The sequence below is a fragment of the Aedes albopictus genome, chromosome 3, assembly GCF_035046485.1.
Source record: "Aedes albopictus strain Foshan chromosome 3, AalbF5, whole genome shotgun sequence".
NCBI lineage: Eukaryota > Metazoa > Arthropoda > Insecta > Diptera > Culicidae > Aedes > Aedes albopictus.
Window position 1 is genome coordinate 182,125,441 of NC_085138.1, and position 20,871 is coordinate 182,146,311.

Sequence of the window (20,871 nt, forward strand, 5' to 3'; positions counted from 1 at the left end):
CCATTTCATCTTCACTAGTTAGTTGAGGCGTTGAGGGGATATCTTCACACTGCTCTACAATGCAGCATAAATACAGTCTAGGATGACTACTTCATGATCTTTATTAACGGTTGCCTAATTTTTTTTTTCAAAATACTGCCTGAAATTTTCCATTTCCATTGCGTGGTTTGAAGTTTCGTTCGTTTTTCATTTGCTTTTTTGTATTTTGTGTATTTTGAGTAATAAAAACACTCGCAAAAAAGTATATCCAGTATATCACGCGATAATTTTCATTCGTGATATGTATAATCGAAAAAGTACTGTAATTGTAGGGAAATCATTACCCTATAAATTTAACGAACATCACATTGTAGCACTGGCGTAGTCACGGGGGGGGGGGGGGGGGGGGGGTGTTTAGGGTGTAGCACCAGCAACCCCGAACCCCTCCCCCCCTTGAGGCCAAAAACAATTTCGGCTGCACCGATATTTCAACTAAAATTGAATGTTATACATTTCTGTTTGTGGGGTCTCCAGTTAGCCTAGTGGTTAAGGCTATGGATCGTCAATCCGAAGACGGCGGGTTCGATTCCCGTTCTGGTCGGGAACTTTTCTCGACTTCCCTGGGCATAGTGTATCATTGTCCTTGCCTCACAATATACAAAATATACAAATTCATGCAATGGCAGGCAAAGAAAGCCCTTCAATTAATAACTGTGGAAGTGTTCAAAGAACACTAAGTTGAAGCCAGGTAAGCCAAGTCCCAGTGGGGACGTAGAGCCATAAAGAAGAAGAAGACATTTCTGTTTACAAAATGTGATGGTCAAATAACAAAAAAAAGGTATCATTAATCGTCAAAAAAAGCCCTCCCAGAGTAAATTTCTGGTTACGCCACTGTGTAGTAACAAGCTTCTGAAGTGATTGCCAGGTGAGTGAAAGCATCCTTACTTTGAAGATACCGAATACTTAGGATGGATATCTCGTGGTTTTGACCATCCATAATTGCTCCAGAGAGTATTGTATGGAATGTCGAACAAATTTAAATATGTTCTACTGTTTTTTTTTTCCATCGCGTTTTTGGAATTATGGGTTGATTTTGCAACGAGTTGAAAGAAATAAACGCTTTGACGAGTACATGGGAAGTCTGGAAAATGATCCATTGAAATTGACTCTATTTTCCACAGCGGATAATCTCCGCTAATCCGCAGAACGCTTCACCGGAATAGAAATTTCCATCCGGCGACGGCTAACGTCAATCAGCTTATATTGAGTGACGATAGATTGCGTTCTGTGATGATTTTCGCATTTCACGGAAACAATCATCCCATTTTGTCGCCACCATCAGCCCCGGATTAAACCGTTCGGATACCGTTTAATTGGCAATTAATCACTTTGTGCGAGGGCCAAACATTCAACTGAAAACTGAAATAGAAACTTGAAAAAGCACTTACTTCTTGCTTTCCGCTTGGTTTCCTCCAGTATCCGCAAGTATCCCTTGTAATCGGTTTCGGTTTCGTCGAAACTGTGCGAAAAGTACTCCGTCGTGTTGAGAACCCGAAAGATGGACAGTATTGCCATCGAGCAGTCCGAGTGGCCCATGCCGCGCTTCTCGTCGTTGTCATGGTAGATGAAGGCCTGGATGGTCCAGTTGAAGTGACGGTACATTTCCCGCAGCGCCAGGCCCGGATCGCTGTAGCTGCCCATCATCCGAGTCAGCGTCGGGTAGTTCTGCGACTTGATGGTGAATGCATCCGCCAGGCCTCCGGTGGTCAGTATCGGGATGCCCCAGACCGCGTTGTACCGCGCGATCGGGGCAATCACGTAATCGCAAATCGGCCCGAGGAAGACGTCTAATAATAGAAGTGGAGTGGAGGTTATGGGTGCGGCTTTCGGAGGGCGGTGGAAAGAGACCGAAACACAATTCTGGCACTCTTCGGCTCAAGTTACTTGCCGGGGTTGTTGTTTACAGACAGTTTGTCTTTGGAGCGTATCCAATCGCGGCGAAATCGAATGAAATTATTATTTGCTAATAGCCGGATCGAATTAAGATCTGTGATTGGCACCGGGAAAGTGTTTGACTGTTATGTGACGGTAAGTGCTGCTAGGCAGTGGGTTTTTTGTTTTGATTGAAAAATCACTTCATTAAACGTACCATAGCCCGTGGTATCAATCCAAATCCGGTCTGTTTTATTCCGGCTCAACTATTGTGTGTGGATTACCAGGATAATCCAGAACAATCAATGTGAATGTTACCTTTTATGTTTTATTTGAATCTGTTTTCTACCCACTCAAACTGTTAACTGTTGACTGATACATTACTCAGACTGTTGACCAACATAGACAGCATAGGTTAAATCGATGGAGGCGCATGGTAATCTAGGCGCATATGCGCTGTCCATAAACTACGCAGACACATATTTGACCATCTCAGACCCCTCCCCCTTCTCTCCTCGTAAACTTTCGTCCATACAAAATTTTCAAAGTTTATAGAGCGAAAAACCATAACTTGATAACTTAAAAATAACAACAACTCAAATTTTTTTTCTGTAGAGTGACCAGGTGGAGCTGCAGGACAGCTAATAGCAAAGCCTGGACCCTTTCCCAACTTGCCCCTTACTAGGTCCAATACTCACGATGGACTAGACGATGTTGTCAACTTGAGCAAAATGTGTAGTAATTAGTATTGAGTCGTAGTAGATTTTGAAAATACTGTGATTTAACTATTCCCATCGCACTAGTGTTTTGACCGAATGGAAGCTTCAAAGATGATTGATAATAGAACAATATTTCAATAATAGAAAATCTCCGAGGTCACTGGACAATATTCAGAGAGAAAAAAAAAGGCTGTCCATGTTAACGCTTTCAAAGTACTATTCCTGAGAAATATTACAAAGAAGAGCAAATAAAAAGTCATAGCTAATTTGTAAAAAAAATGATATTTCAGAAAATTATTCGGAGACAGCTACCAGAGCTAGTGTTTTTAGCCGATATGGGTAACTAGTATTTCTGACAGCTTCTCCAAACAATAATCAAATAATATCCTAAGTTATTTTATAATACATTCTGAAAATTATTTCAAGCTGATTACCAACAGTGTCAATAACCGATGTTGGTCATTGACAGCACCAGCATCATCCCCAAATAACTCTCATATTAGTGTTAGATAACACTTTTTGAGCTTCCATTCGATGTTGTAATGATATTAGTCAAACCCTTCATGTCAATATATAGTCTGTAATGTATCAAATGTGTTCTTAATTTCGCTAGTCGTCTTCTGCATATCTGTGATCCTCTTAGTCCGAAGTATTATTATATTCACCGTAACCCTTTATATTGTCGACCGTCCTAAGTCCTAAAGAAACATGTCACTAAATTCCTGCTTTGTTGGTCAGTGTTATAATACTATAAAAACAAAAAAGTTCAGTCAACTGATTTTTGGGTAAAAAATAAACAATGATTAAGATTATTTGTCAACTTTTATATATTTATCCTTACAAAACCTATAAAAATAAGAAATACAAATATAAACTCATTTCTAAAATCAACAGTTTTATCTTTAATTAATCAGTCCATAATTTTCTAATGGTAATGAGTTTAATTGTTAACGAGACCTAATCTGTAAGGTTGTAAGTCAACTTATCCTAGCGTCTCCTGTCCTGTGTACTTTCGATTTCAAGTGAGTGTAACGCAGAGACCTCCCCTACCCACTCTTGCGTTACGTTAAATTTAACAATTATTGTTAAATTTGAGAAAATTCAAAGAATGCAAAGATTAGGTTTATGCCAGCTGAATTAAAACTTGTTATAAATGCACAACGAATACTCCTTTGGTTCCCATTAGCACTTACGGCCGATCCCTTCACTTGCGCTCAACTCGTAAACCAGATATATCTACCTCAAAGTCCAAACGGTGGTGAATAAACTGGCGCTAACGTGCTAATGGGTTAAGCCCTCCCATCGCGTCAAGATTGAATATTCAGGGGGAGGGCACAACTCAAAAATTATGTGTACATTATTATATTTACCTGTCTGATTTGTTTACAAGTTATGTATAAAGGGCTGTTTGCAGATCAGAAGGAATTTCTCAGCCTATCTTAATGTATGGTACGCAGTTGCGAAGAAATGACAGTTTGAATGGCAGTCACCGTAGAAAGTTCCTGCTAGCTAGTTTCTTGAGCGATTTCTTTCAAACACAAAACTGGGCTTTAAGGCGAAACTGGAAGCATTTCCTCACTTCTTGGTTTTTGATTTTTTATTAAATAACGAAGCAATATTTTCAAAATCGGTTTTCGTACACATGTAGAGTATGGATCAAGGTATCTTCTGAATTTTTTTGTGGTGGAAAATGTTTTTCGTTTTTGCGGAAACCATTTTTGAATAAAATCTCACAAAAAAATGGTTTCTGAAATAATGGAAAACATTATCCACCACAAAAAAATTCAGAAGATACCTTGATCCATACTCTACATGTTTACGAAAACCGACTTTGAAAATATTGCTTCGTTATTTAATAAAACAAACAAAAACCAAAAAAATGAGGAAATGCTTCCAGTTTCGCCTTAACCCCAGTCAAAAAATTCAAGGATAAACATAATAGGGGTATTCACTAAACATATTAAATAACTGCGCAAGCCATCATTATCTGATTATTGAAATGTTCCAAGAAATTGTGGAAGAAATAATCAAAGATTGTCTTGGCGATTGCGACGTTTAATCTGTTTACGCTGTTAAGTGAATTCCCTAAATAACATAGAGGGCATTTCCAGTTCAACGTACGAATGGCGTAGACGCGCGACCTTTTTCAACTCAAATGAAATTTTTCTCATGTACCTATGAGCTTCTTTCTGAAAATGTTTTCCACGTTATTTCTTTTGCAATATTCTTTGTCTTACTTTTGAAAAGGGCGTATGAAATATTAAAAATAATTTTCTCCTTCAAAGAATGTCACCTCGAAAACGGTTTGTTGTATTGAAATGAAGTCTTCGAAGAAGTTTTAGACTATTTGAAGGAATTTTAGAAAAAAAAATACACTGAGGGTTATATTCATCGCCAATCTATGTTAGAAGTAATATAATTTAAATTTTCCCAAAACTTTACTCTTAGATTTATTTTTATTTTTCTGCAGAAAGTTGACTTCTAACCAATTTGCCAAATAGCCAAAGATAGTCAAATAGTTTTAACTATTTTTTCTCGAATTTTCATTCTTCATTGATTTTTAAAACAAGCAAATGGGAAACAATCTTTGGAATTTTTTATAACAAAATAGCGTATACGTATAAGTTACAATAAAAAAAAATGTTTCATAAGTATAATCACGTATTCAAGAGTGTAATCACTTCGAAGTAGGGTATTCGGCTTAGAGAGTTCGAAAAGTCGGTTCAAGGCCAACGCATTTTTTCCTACATTAAAACATACTTAAGTTACATCAAATTCAAAAAATCTGAAAATTTGAGAAAAGAAACTGGATCTGGTTAAATGTTATGAATGAGAAAAAATGGTTATGTGTTGATGCATAAGTAAATGATTCGTGAAATCCTGCACATGAACAAAATCTCATTCAAATAAAAAAATCGAGTTAAAAATGGCAAGTTTTTTCGTATTTAGGGCTGAAAATGTTCTTTAGCACCCTCTGCCCCCAAACTATGAAAACTGTAGGCGAGCAAGCCATGACTTTGGTATGCTAACAGCAAGCCTAGATTTAGGATTGATTCTGTATCCAAACTTCAAATAATAAAGACAGAACGTAACAGTTGGCGACATAGTCGACAAAGTCGAGTCAAGTACATGACACTGAAGGCGATCTTACAGTTGAGGTCGAAATACGCATCTGTCAAAGGATGCAAATTCTTAGTGGAATTAAAAGGAACAGTTCTTAACCAGATTTTCTTTTAATTTGTAGGTATTCCACTAAAAAGCCCAGGTTCATCATCACTGTTGAACTTTTTTTTGACACAGAAAAAAAAAGTTGCCTATCTCAAACATTTTGGCCCCTATTTCACTTTTGAGAAGGGTGTAAGCAAAAAAATCATTGAAAATTTTCAAAAAATATATCTCGGTAACGGTTTGCCCGATTGATGTGCTGTCTTGTGCAATATTTTGGACAATTCATAGGACTACGTATACACAGTGAAATTTTGTGTTTTTCATCAAATAAAAAAAAATTTAAAAAAAAACAATTATCTCAGTATTTTTGTTTTTTTTTCACGTTTGAACATATAATGGAATTCATTGCACTGTGGGCCAATATAGAGAAATGACGGACAAAAAGTTAGCGAAGTAAATAGAAATGCGAATCCCAAGTAACACAGAAAACATCTTTGATATTAAAGTTTATAAAAGATGTTGTAATGCAGTACTATAACCGTATCTGCACACATCTTGTGTTGAAATCATGTTTTAACAATGTTCGTCAATAACAAACTGCTGAAAAATCTCTCTGCAAGTTTCAGTAACGTAAATTTAACGTTGATTACACAAGAATGTTTAATCATCATCTTCTTTCAATTAAAGATGATATGTAAAACATCATCAGCACATAGTTATAACTTTTGGGCTCGAATATGTTCGGAACACGCTATTTTTACGTATTAAATACGTCAATGGGCAAGAGTATCAGTTCACTGTTTGTTATCACTATAAGTTCAACATTATTTATGAAATATCTCTAGCACTTCAAAATACATCACAATTCAACTATGACAGCATCCATATATTTAATACTTTGCGATTGGGGCTTGATATTTCATAATTGTTCAGGGTACGAATTGGCTAAGTAGGTGAACAAATAGGTATGTTCTCTAAAACGCTTGCCGATTGTAGAACACCTTTTTAAACCTGAATGGCTCGAAAGAAGAAAGCCATAATTGAATTTCACTGAAATATCAAGCCTCCCGTTATCTTATAATCACTTGAGGTACTTACGTGGCAGCTAAATCAATCTTTAACACTGTTTTTCAATCTCCGAAATATTAAAAAGCAACTTTTCCTCTCCAAGTTTGTTATTGTTATACTTATGTTCAAAACAAGTATCCAAAGACATCGTTGGGAGCGATTTGGGAATGAATGTTTAAAATACGTTACTATGATGTTTTTTCAATGTATTTTAATCAATTCGATAAACATGTTATTTATATGTTCAAAAGATGTGATTTAAACGTATTTTTAATATTTTGTTTTTTTTTTGCTATCATGGCAGATAAACTACAGTGCCTGATAAAAAGTTTTACACTAACACTTTTATTTACAGTTGTTTGTTCATCTACAAGTGTTTCTCTCAATTAATGTCTGGGCCAGTTTAAACTTTTTTTTTTGAACAATATAAATTCCTTATTCTTAACGAATACAAATTCTATCGTCCATAACACGTAATCAATACAACACAATTGAAAATTGCATTCACAAATATCCAAACGGTACTGTATCAAGAAGGCACCATGTTGCTTATTTAAAAATTTGCACCAAAATCTTACAAAAACTAGAGAGATGATAAAAACCTCTCTTCTTGTTTCCAATCCGACGAAAAGCGAATTAATTTATGCGGAATGAAAATGTTTATTTCACCATAAATTTTGGATGGCACAAGAAATATAGTCATAGGGACCAGACATCAAGTTGGTAAATTAATAATGAAATATAAGGCTTGAACATTATTTTGTGTCATTACCAAATTTCTTATGATGGGGTTCCCATTTGCACAGCGTGCATTTGAAAAATTTAGACATTCCTGCTAGCAACAAGTATGCACGATGTTGCTGAGAACATACTCAATACTTTATATGATGTTATAAGAATGTATTGAAAAACATCTTTAGAAACATCAAAGATGTTTTTTGCAATTTGGCACTATAAAATTCATTTTATACTTGCCGTTTCAATATCCTAACGGCCTACTTTTCCGTACTATCCAAACAAATGCATTATGGTTCATAATGCATCTCATTTGGGTATCAATATGAATCATAATGCATTTGTTTGATTGACAACCTGTGTTACCACAGTAAGAGCTTGAAAAACTGTGACGATTATAGCACGGCTTGCTTGATTCAGATTTCGTGATGGAGCACGTGGTCGTTCCCATTCAACCACCGAGAAGCACAATGATACTGATGGAAATGATCATATTCTAGTGAATAATTTTGGGCATTGCAAAAAATGTTGTATGCAACTCGTTGCAAAACTCGATTTTTACAGCACTCTTCGTATTTATCCAACTCGGCAAGCCTCGTTGAATAAATGTACGACTCGTGCTGTAAAAATCATCATTTTGCAACTCGTTGCATAAATAACTATTATAAGCCGCCATTTTTTGCGCTTTTTCGGTGATATAAGTGTACGAAAGTACGTTTTCTGTATTCGGAATAAAACATTGACATTTGTTTGAAACATGTATTATATACATTATTGTAACAAGTTGTGTTGCTTGGGAATCGATTTTAAGGTATTTTTTTATTTTATTTTTTTTTTTTCAAATTTCTGAACATGTTTGGGCGGAAAAGACCTCGATTTCCATTAAAATTTGACCATGGGTAGACGTCTTGGTTATATGAACTTTTTTTTCGGAAAATTTTACATGAGTTTTCATGATTTTACAAGATACCCTACGTAGCGTAGCATAACCGACTTGGTGGTGGCACCCCTCCAAGAATTCCTTCCATGGTTTCTCAGCAAACTTTTTCCCGGACTCCTACAGGACTTTCTACTGGGATTCCAGGGAGGTTCTCATGAGACTATTCTGGGGGATTATTTAGCATTCCTTCAGAAGTTCCTGTGGGACTCTTCCAACATTTTCTTCTAAGATTCCCCAAAAGTTTCCATCTGGGATTCTTGCAGGAGGTGCTCCAGAGATTCCTCCCAGAATTATTTGAGGATTTTTTTTCTGGGATCCCTCCAGTCGTCCCTCCTAAGGTTCACTAATGTGTTCTATTACGGGTACCTTCTATTGGACTGTTTGGTATTCCTTAAGGATTTTTTTAGATTATACTAAGAGTGAAATAAAATTAATTTCACCACGAGTGAATTGAAATGAATTTCAATAGAGATTTCTTCCGGAATTCTTCCAGAAGTTTTTTTTCCTGAATTTCTGTCTTATTTATTCATTCCAGATTGACAACACCTTGCAAAACTTCCGCAGGAGGTTTCTTTTGAGATTTCTTCAAGAATTTCTTTGGGAATTGTGAAAATTATCTAGGAAAACCTTCCGGGAATAAATATCTTACGAAAGAAAACGAATTATTCCGGGATTTTTCCAGGAATGCGATTCTTTCGGAAACTCTTTCTGAGACTCCTCTGGAATTTTTTTCCTGAATACGTGTGGAAATTGTTATCGATTTTTTTTTCAAGAACTCTTTTCTGGAATTCCTCCTGAAGTCTATTCTGGAACTTGCCCAGATGTTCCTGGGATGTAAATCCTGCATGACGGAATTCCCCCGAAGTTTTTTTTGTGACATTCTTAACGGAATTACACAAGCAGTTTCTCATGAAATTGCGATCGGAGCTTCTTGAGAATTTCCTCCAACATCTCATTAAGAAATTCCTTCATTAGTTTTTTGAGAATTTTCCTCTGGATTTCCTTCTTAGATTTCATTATTTTAGAATTTTTTTCTGAGAATCCAGAAAAAAAACATTAGGAAATTTTCGGAAACAGTTTCAAGGAATTCCTTGAAGTCCCATAAGGAACCTCTGAAGGAATTCTGGAAGAATCCTGGAGGCAACTTCTAAAGGAATCCCAAGAATAATTCCAGATGGGGCTCCGTGAGAAATCACAAGGTGAATTTCTAGAGGGTACTGGATTAATTTTTTGGAGAAAGCACCTAGGAATTCTTGAAAGAATCCTAGGAAATATTGCCGTTGAAATCTTAAAAGGAATTTTTGAGGAAGAATACCTATTGATATTTCGGGAGGAATTTCTGGAGAAACTCAGAAAATCTTGTAGGAATCTCACAACCACGAAGAAATTCTTGGAAAAATCTCGGAATGAATAGGATCGATATCTCTTCGTCGATTCTCTTTTTCGCTAACCTAGGTAACCAATAAGCAGTAAAAATGGTACTAATTCGGCACTATATGCGCCTTTACAGCAGGTCATTAAATGCTAATCTGCCGTATATGCGCCATTAGAGCAAATTAAATGTAGGTTTTGGCCTGATATACGGCTGATAAAATGCTTGTCCCTCCTATCCCTCGATTGTCAAAAATAAAAACAAATATTTTTCCCTGCCCATTTTACGGCTTCCCTTTCTCGTTTTTTTTCTCACTCTCCTGTGGAAATTTTGAGGCTTGGGGCACGTCCTGAACTGCTGTTGCTGTTTTTTTTTTGCTGCTTTCGGCCAAATTGGGGTTTGATTACTCGATCCTCGGGTTGACGATGGTGCTGAACCGCGCTACAGGATAAGCTATAGATGATCAGATAAAGCACGTTGGAGTTTTGATCTATTTAAGGCATGAGTATTACAGTTCGGCAGTTTCTTCGTTATGCTATGAGCTCGACAGGTGCTGATAATAAAATCGATCATAGGAAACCAACCATGGAATTAATTTGCCAAAGCATGTTTTCCCATTGGTTCTATTCGTTGTTACCTATGATTGACTGAACATGCGAATGATGATGGCTTCTACAGCCATGGCACGTAAATTAGAAAGTGGAAATGTGTTGTGGGTTTAGCATCACTCATCTCTCTTAGCAGTTTTATGGCAATAAAGTAGCAGTTTTGATGCCTGTTGACCAAAACATACCGTGCATTTGAAATGCTACGATAGGGCAGTTTAGCAGTCGATCTGCTATGATACGGCAGTAAGCAGGCCGAATGCAGATATAAAACAGAAATACTGCTTATTCAAATGCTTATTGGTTACCTGGGTAGACTAAACCATACTTGTTCATATAGCAAGATAGATTCTTTCGTATTTTAACAGCTTTGTTGAAGACCGCAAAGTGATCCAACGACTGTGAAAAAAGTTATACCCTAGGTAAAGTGAGGATAAACTTTATTGTTGTTTTTCTAATACATGTAAAGGAATAATATCAATAATGAAATCTAAATATGTACTTTACCTCACTTTGCCTAGGGTATAACTTTTTTCACAGGCGTCGGATCACTTCGCGGTCTTCGACAAAGTTCTTTGGCATATAGTCACCTACAATTATACCCACCGGTTTAATTATTGAACGATTACAGCGCCACCTAGCGGCAAATTTCGAAAACTTAAAATTTCTGCCTACATTTGGCCAAGTTTTCCCATACAAACTTCAAGCGTTTTGAGCGCCCCCTTAGGCTCAACCGATTTTGCTCAAATTTTGAACGTAGCTTCTGGGAGTCATAAACAACTGATTTAGGAGGTAAGACTTGGCATTTTTCGAAATTTTTGTGTTTCATATAAGTGTGGGCCACCCTACTCCGAATCGTAAAAAAAGGCCTCGAAACTTCAAAGATATAGAGTACACTTTCCTTAGAACCACGGCGTGCAGTGCAGTACCCCATATTTAGCTGTGATTTTTTTTTGTTGAGATATGCTATATGAGCCGTTTTCTTTGAAAAATCATAACTTAAAAACAAAGCATCGTAGACACAATGTGTTTTTTTTGAGAAATTGTAAGCAAATTTTCTCAGCAATTAAAAAAAAATGAAAATTGTTTTCCACAAAATTATCCATTGTTGAGGAAAATCGGTTGGAAAAGTCAGAAAAACTATTGAGGAAGTCCGGAAAAAATCTTTGAAAAATATTTTTGGAAGGGAATTACATAAGCTATATTCTTTGAAATTTTTAAAATGTGGGTTTTCTCCGTTCGTGAGTTATGACCAATTTTGTGCAAATTTATAATAGAGACGGCCAAAAATCAACCAACATCTGGACAATTTCGTTCAAAATTTCATCCAATTCGGTTCACTGGTTTCGGGATATGCTAGGTCAAAAATAAGGTGTCTAAAAATTGTGTTTTACGAGAACGGTTCTAGGTTCACGAAAAAATGACCAATCGGGCTGTATTAAAAATGGTTCGGATCGGTCGAGGCGTTCCGGAGTTGTGGCCATTGTAGTGATCCAAACCAGCACCGGTGGAACTGGCCGTATATAAAACCGAACCAAGCCGCATCGCAACACATCAAACTGCGGCGATTTTTGTAATCTTTAGCATGGTTGACGAACAATACTCGGCTGTAAACTGGAGGACGGCATCTGACGGCGTCGTATGAACTACGAATTGTACCAGGTATATAAAGAGAAACGAATACAACACGGCAGGCTGCGGTGGGCTGGACACGTAGCTCGTGTGCCGGAGGAACGAGAAGCTAACATTATATTCAGCAGAGAACCAGGAAGGGGTCATTGGCTTCGTGGAAGGCCGCGCACACGTTGGTTTTTTGCAGTTGAGGAGGACCTAAGGACGCTGAACGTTCCAGGCGACTGGAAGCGATTGGCCCAGGACCGAGGCCAGTGGAGGCGGATACTTCATTCGGCGTAGACTCACCGCTACGAGTTGTAGCCCATCAAGTATCAAGTAAGCATGTTTGACGAATTTTATGCGAAAATGAACACTGGAGACCAGAAATTCCACGACTTTGGCCCAAAGTTCAAGATGGCAGCCTAATATTCAAGATGGCGGCTCCAAATTCAATACGGCGGTTGTAACGTTTTTTCCCGGTGGGACCACAGAAACCTCCAGCAAAAATAACGAATGCCCGAATTGCAGCAAAATCTCGTTGGAAAAATTCCAGCTTAAGCGCCAATCCAAAAGTTGGATTGCCGGAACCTCAATTTAGATTGCCCGCTAGCTGTCGGCCAGTCGTAGGTCCGACCACACTTGATTCTATGGAGAAGCTGTTCAAAACACCGTAGCACAAAATAATAAAACAAAATCAATAATCAGAAAAAATCTACTATATTAATCAAAGTGTTCTCACCCACATTAAACCACTGCGTATATTGGCCAATTTTTAAAGAACTAATTCACATTTAGAGCTTAAAATTCTAGGTGATACTCTAACTACGCGCAAACCATTTGCCAGAAACTAAAAGTTCGTGCACGATTACTGGCTTTTCACTATTTTTCATGCATGCATGCCACTTATCTGGTTTTCCGCGACGACCTATTCACGCGAGGCAGGAACAGACAGCAACAACGATCTGCACTGGTCCGCCGGTCAGTCGGGGCTTCCAGGATACAATAAAAACCGACTGCGTTTCAGGGCAGTCGGTTTGTAGTCACGTGCACAAATCTTCTCCCTTCACATGCAAAGTAGGTAGCTTAGGAAATCAGCAGCTTGCGAATCAAAATCGATGCAACCAAAAGCACACACGTATCGGTGGACACCGGTGGGATGGCAACTAGTTGGGAAAAATAACCTGATATAACTCTTCTTCTGGTTTCATGCAATGAAAATTACAATTTGAGAAACCAGGCCCTCAGCGAGTTGAACTCCACCTCGGTGCCGCCGGCTTCGTTGGGGTTGCAGGAAGGCTGGTTGCTGCTCGACTGGACTGGGTCCCTCGTCGGCTTCAGCACGGTTGCTGGACACACAACCACTGTGCTCCTCTGCAGGTAGGATCTGCTCTGCTAGCTGCTCTGGAGGCTGGACTGTTCTTCGTCACAGGTTTGCACACAATCATCTCGGTTTGCGTTATGAGGCCTCTATTTATATCATTTGCGCGGAGGCTTTTCTACCTACTTTGAGACGCAAAAGTTTGTGGTTGGCGGGAACACTTATATTTTAATAACCAATCAAAGGCAAGCAGATTTTGCGCACAGTGCTTGGAACAATTATCGTTACACGGTTGTTCAATATAGTTTTATGCTCTAAAATCATGCAATATGGATATATTTAGTATGAGGAAGCTGTCCGGAGTCCTGAAATGGCAACCAGAATATCCAACACGGCTATCTAAAATCCAAGCTCAACATTCAAGATAGCGATTGTTTAATGTAGTTTTAGGACCTGAAACCATGAAATATGGGTTTATTTGGTATGGGAAAGATGTCCAGAGTCTAAAAATGGCGACCATTCAAGACGGCGACTGTTCAAAGGAGTTTTAGGACCTGAAACCATGAAATATGGGTATAATGGAAGAGGGCGCGACGCGTGCTAAGGACGATCTTCGGTGGTGTGCAGGAGAACGGTGTGTGGCGGAGAAGAATGAACCACAAGTTCGCTGCACTTTACAGCGAACCCAGCATCCAGAAGGTGGCCAAAGCCGGAAGGATACGGTGGGCAGGGCATGTTGCAAGAATGCTGGACAACAACCCTGCAAAGTTGGTGTTTGCAACTGATCCGGTTGGCACAAGAAGGCGTGGAGCGCAGAGAGCACGATGGGCGGATCAGGTGGAGCGTGACCTGGCGAGCATTATTTGGCGCGACCGAGCATGGAGAGCGGCAGCCACAAACCGAGTATTGTGGCGTACTATTGTTGATTATGTCTTGTCTTAATGATGCTGCACAAATAAATGTATGTACATATGTATGTCTGGGCTCCAAAAATGGCGACCAAAATATCCAAGATGTCAACATTCAAGTTGGCGGCTGTTCAATGACGTTTTAGGCTCTAAAAGTTGGTATTGGAAAGATGTCTGAAGTCCAAAAATGACATTTAAAATATCAAATATAACAACCAGAATATCCAAGATGGCGTCCCAAAATTTAAGATGGCGACTGTTTAATAGAGTTTTAGAACCTGAAATCATGCAATATGGGTATATTTGATATGGAGAAGAAATCTGGACTCCAAAAATGTCAACCAGAATATCCAAGATGGCGGCTTAAAATCCAAGATAGCAGCTCAATATTCGAAATGGCTTCTGTTTAACGGAGTTTTTGGCTCTTAAACTATGCAATATTGGTTCATATACCTGGTAATGGGAAGAAGTCTGGAATCCGGAAATGACGATTAAAATATCCAAAATGACGACCAAAATATCCAAGATGGCATCTCAATATTCAAGATGGCGACATAAACTTCAAGATGGTGGCTGTTTAATAGAGGTATGTAGAAGAAGTCTGGAGTCCAAAAATGGCGACCAGAATTTCCAAACTGCCGAACTTAAATCCAAAATGGCGGCTCAAAATTCATGGTTGTTTTTCAAGAGTTTAAGGCCCAAAAATCAAAAGTGCGTATTAAAGTGCGTTATTCATCAACATGTCACTTGATTTGTGTTGAAATGTGTTTTCGAAGGCACGAGAGAAAGGCGCCATCACCGGTAGGTGAATTAATTAGGTTCTATATGTTCAGTTCACCCCAAGGTTCACCCTAAACAACAGCTCAAATTTGAAGAACAACTTTTCAACTTTGACCATTCGAATGAATTTCCAAACTATTATTATCATCGTCAAATTAGTCTAGTCAGCTTGGGCGGAAAACCTCCAAAAGAAAAAGAAAGTCGTCATCAATTTATCGATGCTGCTGTAGCCATTTCCCAGCCACTAACGAAGTGAGTGTCGAACTGGACGCTTTCTTTTTTATAGGCCCATTTTGTTTTATTCCTTTGGATTGGCGAAAATTTTCTCCCATCCGGGGCTGTGGCGGAAATGCCCGTGGGAGTTTCCATTCCGAAAATTTCGTGTCCCATTTTAAATGGGTTGCCGGTGCCGCCAGAGCCGCCGAAGATTTCGAGAGTGAACTTGACACTAGGGCAACGAAGCACTAGCGGCTGCAAGATCAACAGAAAATATGATTGAAATGGGAAATGATGGGGATAAGTCTGGTTGGTTTCGGAAGGACAGAACGCTCTGTGACTATGGCGATAATGGGATGGAAGGGGACGCCTGATGACAATAATGCTGTCGGTTCGGCGAAGAGCCATTTCTGGATTGTTTGTTCGTGGCTGAGGGGATAATGGATTCCGTACTTCGACTAATCCGCCACTGACGTTGTTTACATTGAGTGGGATAGGACTGTTGATTGGAAGCATATTTTGAGTAATGTGAATTTTGCAAACTTGTTCAATTGTTACTGTGAGCCTACTTTTTCCATCTATATGAATTTCAATCTACTTTATCGCTGAACCAAAACTTAAATTAAATAATGCCAATTTGAAAAAAAAGCTTTTACATGAAGGAATATTTAGAAAATATGCAGAAAACCAACAAATTAACCTAATTTTAGGGTGGAGGATTGCTCCGCTGTAGTATGTACAACTTCACAGGCTCCAGTAGCGGTTAGGTTTTTAGTTGACCCCCTAACCATTAATTCCTAGGCGCATTAGCATGAGGCTGCTATCAAACCATGAATTTGTGATCATCTGTTTAGCGAACTCTTACCACCGATGCATGTGATCGGCAGTGCTACTCTTAAGGCCGATTTCTTCACCCTGGTTTAAGCGTTAAACCAGGTTTAACTACATGGGTAAGCCTGGCTTACCAGTTAAGCCAAAGTGAGGAAATCGGCTCTTAGTCAATTGAGACAACCACTACCGTTACTACCCAGCAATCTGAGCTGATCGCTACAAGAGGTTGATATTGTTGATCAACTCCATTCTGGCTCAAGTAGCCGCTGCGTGAAAGTTACTCGTGTACCGACATTGATTTTTCCGTCTGGTGAAAGTTCTTTTTGGACGTACATACGTATGATGTAGGTGAATCCCCTTTCCAACTTCTGACTTAATCGGTCGAGAACCAGTTAACGGCGGTGTTGGAGACATTTCTTCAGTGCCGAATGTTTATCGCTATCAAAGCAACGGTTAACGCAGGAACAGGTTAGTCAAGACAATATACTGATGCAGAAATGCGTCAGAACAGGTAATAAAACTTCACGATTTGATAAAATACTTGAAGAGAGGCCCATTTTCTGCACAGGAGTTGCAGAGCTGGAAAATGACTAGAAATTTGCCATGAGCTGTGGAAACACAAGTTTTTCTTGATGGCGTAACATCCCAAGTGGGACAGAGAATCAAAACATTTATCATATTTTTTCTCGATTTATAATAGAGAAGATTATGGCTTTGGTAAGCTTTTCACTGTTTTTTCGTCCAGGGGTGAACTTAATGGTTGAGGTCTAGAGTGTCCATCTCAAGTAGTCAGGTGGCAAAACTTTCCAGCATTTAGGAAATTTCGGGATTTTCTGAATTCCGGGATTTAACTTTAGAAGCTCCCGGGATACCCGGAATGGATGATTTTATGTCAGTTTTTCTATTCAATTTCAAGGAAAAGGGTTTGATTGAGCTTGCAAAAGCAATAATTAAGTTTTGTAAACAAATCATTCTTATGAAGAGTTCTAATACTCTCCCACGAAGTCATTGGTCATTGATCAAGTTAAGTAAAGTTTTCTTGATTTGATGATTATTAATCCTCCTGTGACAAGATTTTATTTTCAAAGGCTTGTTCGTCCTTTTACAAGCTAAATTTAAATATTAGCAAAAGTTTATTGAGTTTCATATATTAAAATTTACCCTATTTGAATGGATATAAACCTACCAACCACTTTGATTCCACAATAATTCCATCCGGGATTCCTCTAATCTAAGAGATCCTTCGCGGTTTGCCCACAAATTTGGTCCAGATCTTACTTCTGGGATTCCCAGTAAGATCATAAAGAAACCCTTCCGGATGTTTTTAGATTCCTTCAGAAGTTTCTTCAGGGATTTCTTCCAGGAGTTTCTTCTGAGATTCCTAAAGAGTGTCCATCTTGGACACCTTCAAAAGCTCTTGCCAGGATTCTCACAGAAAGTATTCCCGGGATTTTTTTATCTGTATTAACGAGATTTTTAGCCCTTAGGTTAGTCCATCTCGGTACCCACGCTTTACTTCCCTTCCGAAGGAAGAACACACATTTTACGAGTATGTCGGGGTCGGGAGTGGGATTCGATCCCAGGTCCTCGGCGTGATAGTCAATTGTTCTAACCATCACACCATCCTAGAAGGAACTGTTGGAAACCGGAAGGAACTTGTTCCTCAAGGAAACAAGTTCGTTTTTGCAGAAACCATTTTTAAACAAAATTGCACAAAAAAATGGTTTCTGCAAAAACGAAAAACTTTTTCCACCAGGGAAAAATTCAGGAGATACCTTGATTCATACTCTACATGTGTACGAAAACCGATTTTGAAAATATTGCTTGGTTATTTATTAAAAATCAAAAATCTAAAAATGAGGAAATGCTTCCAGTTTCGCCTTAATGAGGAATTCCATAAACAAAACTGCTGGAGGAATTTCTCAAGGTACTCATAAAAATCTCTAATAAACTCCAGGATGATTTCCATGAGAAACATCTGAAAGAACTCAGGAATGAACTTCCGGAGGAACTCCAAAAGGATCTGCAGAAATTCCAGACGAAATGTTTGATGGAAATCAGAAAAGAGTCCCTAGATAGATCCTGGGCAGAGTTCTTGAAGAAATTCAGGAAGCAGTTTCTGAAAGAATTCCTGGGCGAGCTCTAAGAGGAATCCCGGAAAGAGTTTCCAAAGCAATCCTGGAAAAGTTTCAAGAGGAAATCCCAGAAATGGTTCCTAAAGAAAATCCGGAAGAAATTCCTGAAAAAATCCAGAAGCATTTCCTTACAGAAGCTTAAAAGCAGTTCCCGCAGGAATCCCTGAAGGAGTTCCGGTGGAATTCCGGAAAGAGTTTCTGAAAGAATCATGGAAGTAGTTCCTGGAAATAATCCCGGAAGGAGTTGCTGGTGAAATTACCGTAGGAATCCCGGAAGGAATTCTTGATGCAATCCCAGAAATAGTTCCGGAAAGAATGCCGGAAGGAGTTCCTGGAGGGATCTCGGTGAAGCTTTTAGAGGAATACTGAAAGAAGTTCTTGTCAGGGATTCCTGGAAGGATGTAAGAGAGAATTCTTTAAAAAATCCCAGAAGGAATGCCGAGAAGAATCTCGAATGGAATTCCTGGAAGGAATCCCTGACGGAATATTGGAAGGAGTTTTTGAAGGGATCTCGGAAGGAATTTCTGAAGCAATCGCCGAAAGATTCCTGACAGGAATATCGAGTGAAATGGCTAGAAATTCCGGAAATAACATAAAATATTTCAAAATATACAATTAGGAGAATCTTGGATGGAATTCCTGGGGTATTCCGGATACTCCTTGATGAATTTCGGAAGAAATCTCTTGAAGCCCCTGAAAGAATCTCTGAAGGAATCCTGGACATGTCAGAAGGGGGTCCGGAGAGAACTTCTGAAGAAACCCCTAAAGGAATCTCAGATGAAGCTCCATGAGGAATCGCACAAGAAAATCATGGAGAGATTCTAGAATAAATTTGTGGAGAAACCACGCAACAAATTCCTGAAAGAATCTGAGGAAAATTGCTGGTATAATTCAAGAGGAAATTCCTGGAAGAATCTCGGAAATGATTTTTAGATAAATTTTCGAAGGCATGTTGAAGTAATCCAGGAACTCCTGAAGTAATTTCAGAAGGTATTCCTTAAGAAATCCCAGAAAGAATCTGTGGAAGAATCCGGTAAGTACTCTCTGGAACAAACCCGGCAATTGCTCTTGGAGGAACCCCAGACGGAACCTCTTAAGGAATCTCAGAAGTAACTCCTGGAAAACCCCTGAGGGAACTTCTGAAGGAATCCTAAATGAATCGCTGGAAGAATCTCATCAAGTACTGCCTGGGAATACCAGAAAAAAAAACACCTACTTAGAAAAGTTCTGGAACAAATTTGAGGATAAACCGCGCGCGAAGGATTTCTTGGAGGCATTCCGGATGGAATTCCTGTGGACTCCAGAAGGATCTCCTGGAGGTGTAGAAACCCAAATGACTAATCCAGGAGTTCCGGAATAGTTATCCGGAAGAAGTCTTTCAGGAAACCCGAGAGAAAGAGCTTCTGAGAGAATCCTGAAGAAATCCCAAAATAAATCTGGAAAGGAATTCCGAGAGGAATCCATGAAGGAAACCGGAAAGAATTCCTAAAGAAATCATTTAAAGAAGATAGAATCTCGGGAAAAATCCCGAAAGTAAATCTTAAATTAATCTTGGGAATACCTTAACTAATGCCAGAAGGAACCTTGAGAGACTTTAGGGATTTCTGTTGGAGTCTTTAAAAAGAATCCCAGAAAGAATCAATTAAGATATCCCGAAAGGACTCAAAAAAAGGCACCTGGGAAGAATTTGGGTTTCCGGTTCAGGAAGAATTATGAATAAAAATAACTGAAGAAACCCCAAAAAAATCTTGGGGTAGTTCCCGAAAGAATATCAAAGGAGTCTTGTAGAATATACTGGTTGAATCCCTCAAAGAATCCCGAAACAGACCTCTGACTCTAATCCCGGAAGAATCTCAAGAGAAATATCGAAATCATTGAAAAAATGCCAAGAACCCTTAAGAAATCAGTGGAGGAGTTTCAGAAGAAATCCCGGGAGAAATGCCTGAAGGATTCTCGGGAAGAATCCTTGGAAAACAACACTTTGAAAATCTCGGGTAGAATCACTACGAAAAAGTGGGGAAAATTAATGAAGAAATTCCGGAAGGAATCCATGAAGCAATCAATGAATAAATTCTTGAAGAAATTCCTGAAGGAATGCCGACACAAATCCAAGGAATCGTGGAGAAATTCCTGATTTCTTTTGGGAATAATTCGTTGAAAAAAATCGTGGACCACTGGGTGTTTCGTGTGTTGTCCATTGTCTCATATTAGTATTCGTTCAGTCTGTGCAACTTCTGGTTGAAGCCGGTGTGGTGTCTTTTAAAATCCCACAAGGTATCCCAGAGGAAAAAGTAAAGGAAACCCGGAATCACTGATATATGTTGCCCTTTACTTACTGGCATTTGTGAAAGAAATCGCATTCTGGTGGGATTCGAACCCACGACTCCGTATTCGCTAGACCGGTGTTCTAACCAACTATGCCACAGAACAGGTAATGATACTGCGGAAGTCACACCATGAACATTCCTCTTTTCACGAACCATATCTCTTTCGGTTTAGGTAGATGCCAATCCACAACACACCCGCGTTTGTGCCCGATGAACCTCGGAAA

The 20,871-nt window shown here is 38.9% G+C and overlaps 1 protein-coding gene across 5 annotated transcripts in view; it reads right to left on the reverse strand.

The window, feature by feature from the left end:
* Positions 1 to 1,083: 1,083 nt before the first annotated feature.
* Positions 1,084 to 20,871, reverse strand: part of LOC134289707 (atrial natriuretic peptide receptor 3-like) — a 114,704-nt gene continuing 94,916 nt past the window's right edge. For all 5 annotated transcript variants that reach the window (XM_062856028.1, XM_062856027.1, XM_062856026.1 and 2 more), the window contains exon 3: positions 1,084 to 1,826. In XM_062856028.1, the coding sequence (XP_062712012.1) occupies positions 1,360 to 1,826 (467 nt within the window). In that variant the 3' untranslated portion in view covers positions 1,084 to 1,359. The remainder of the gene's footprint in view (positions 1,827 to 20,871) is intronic.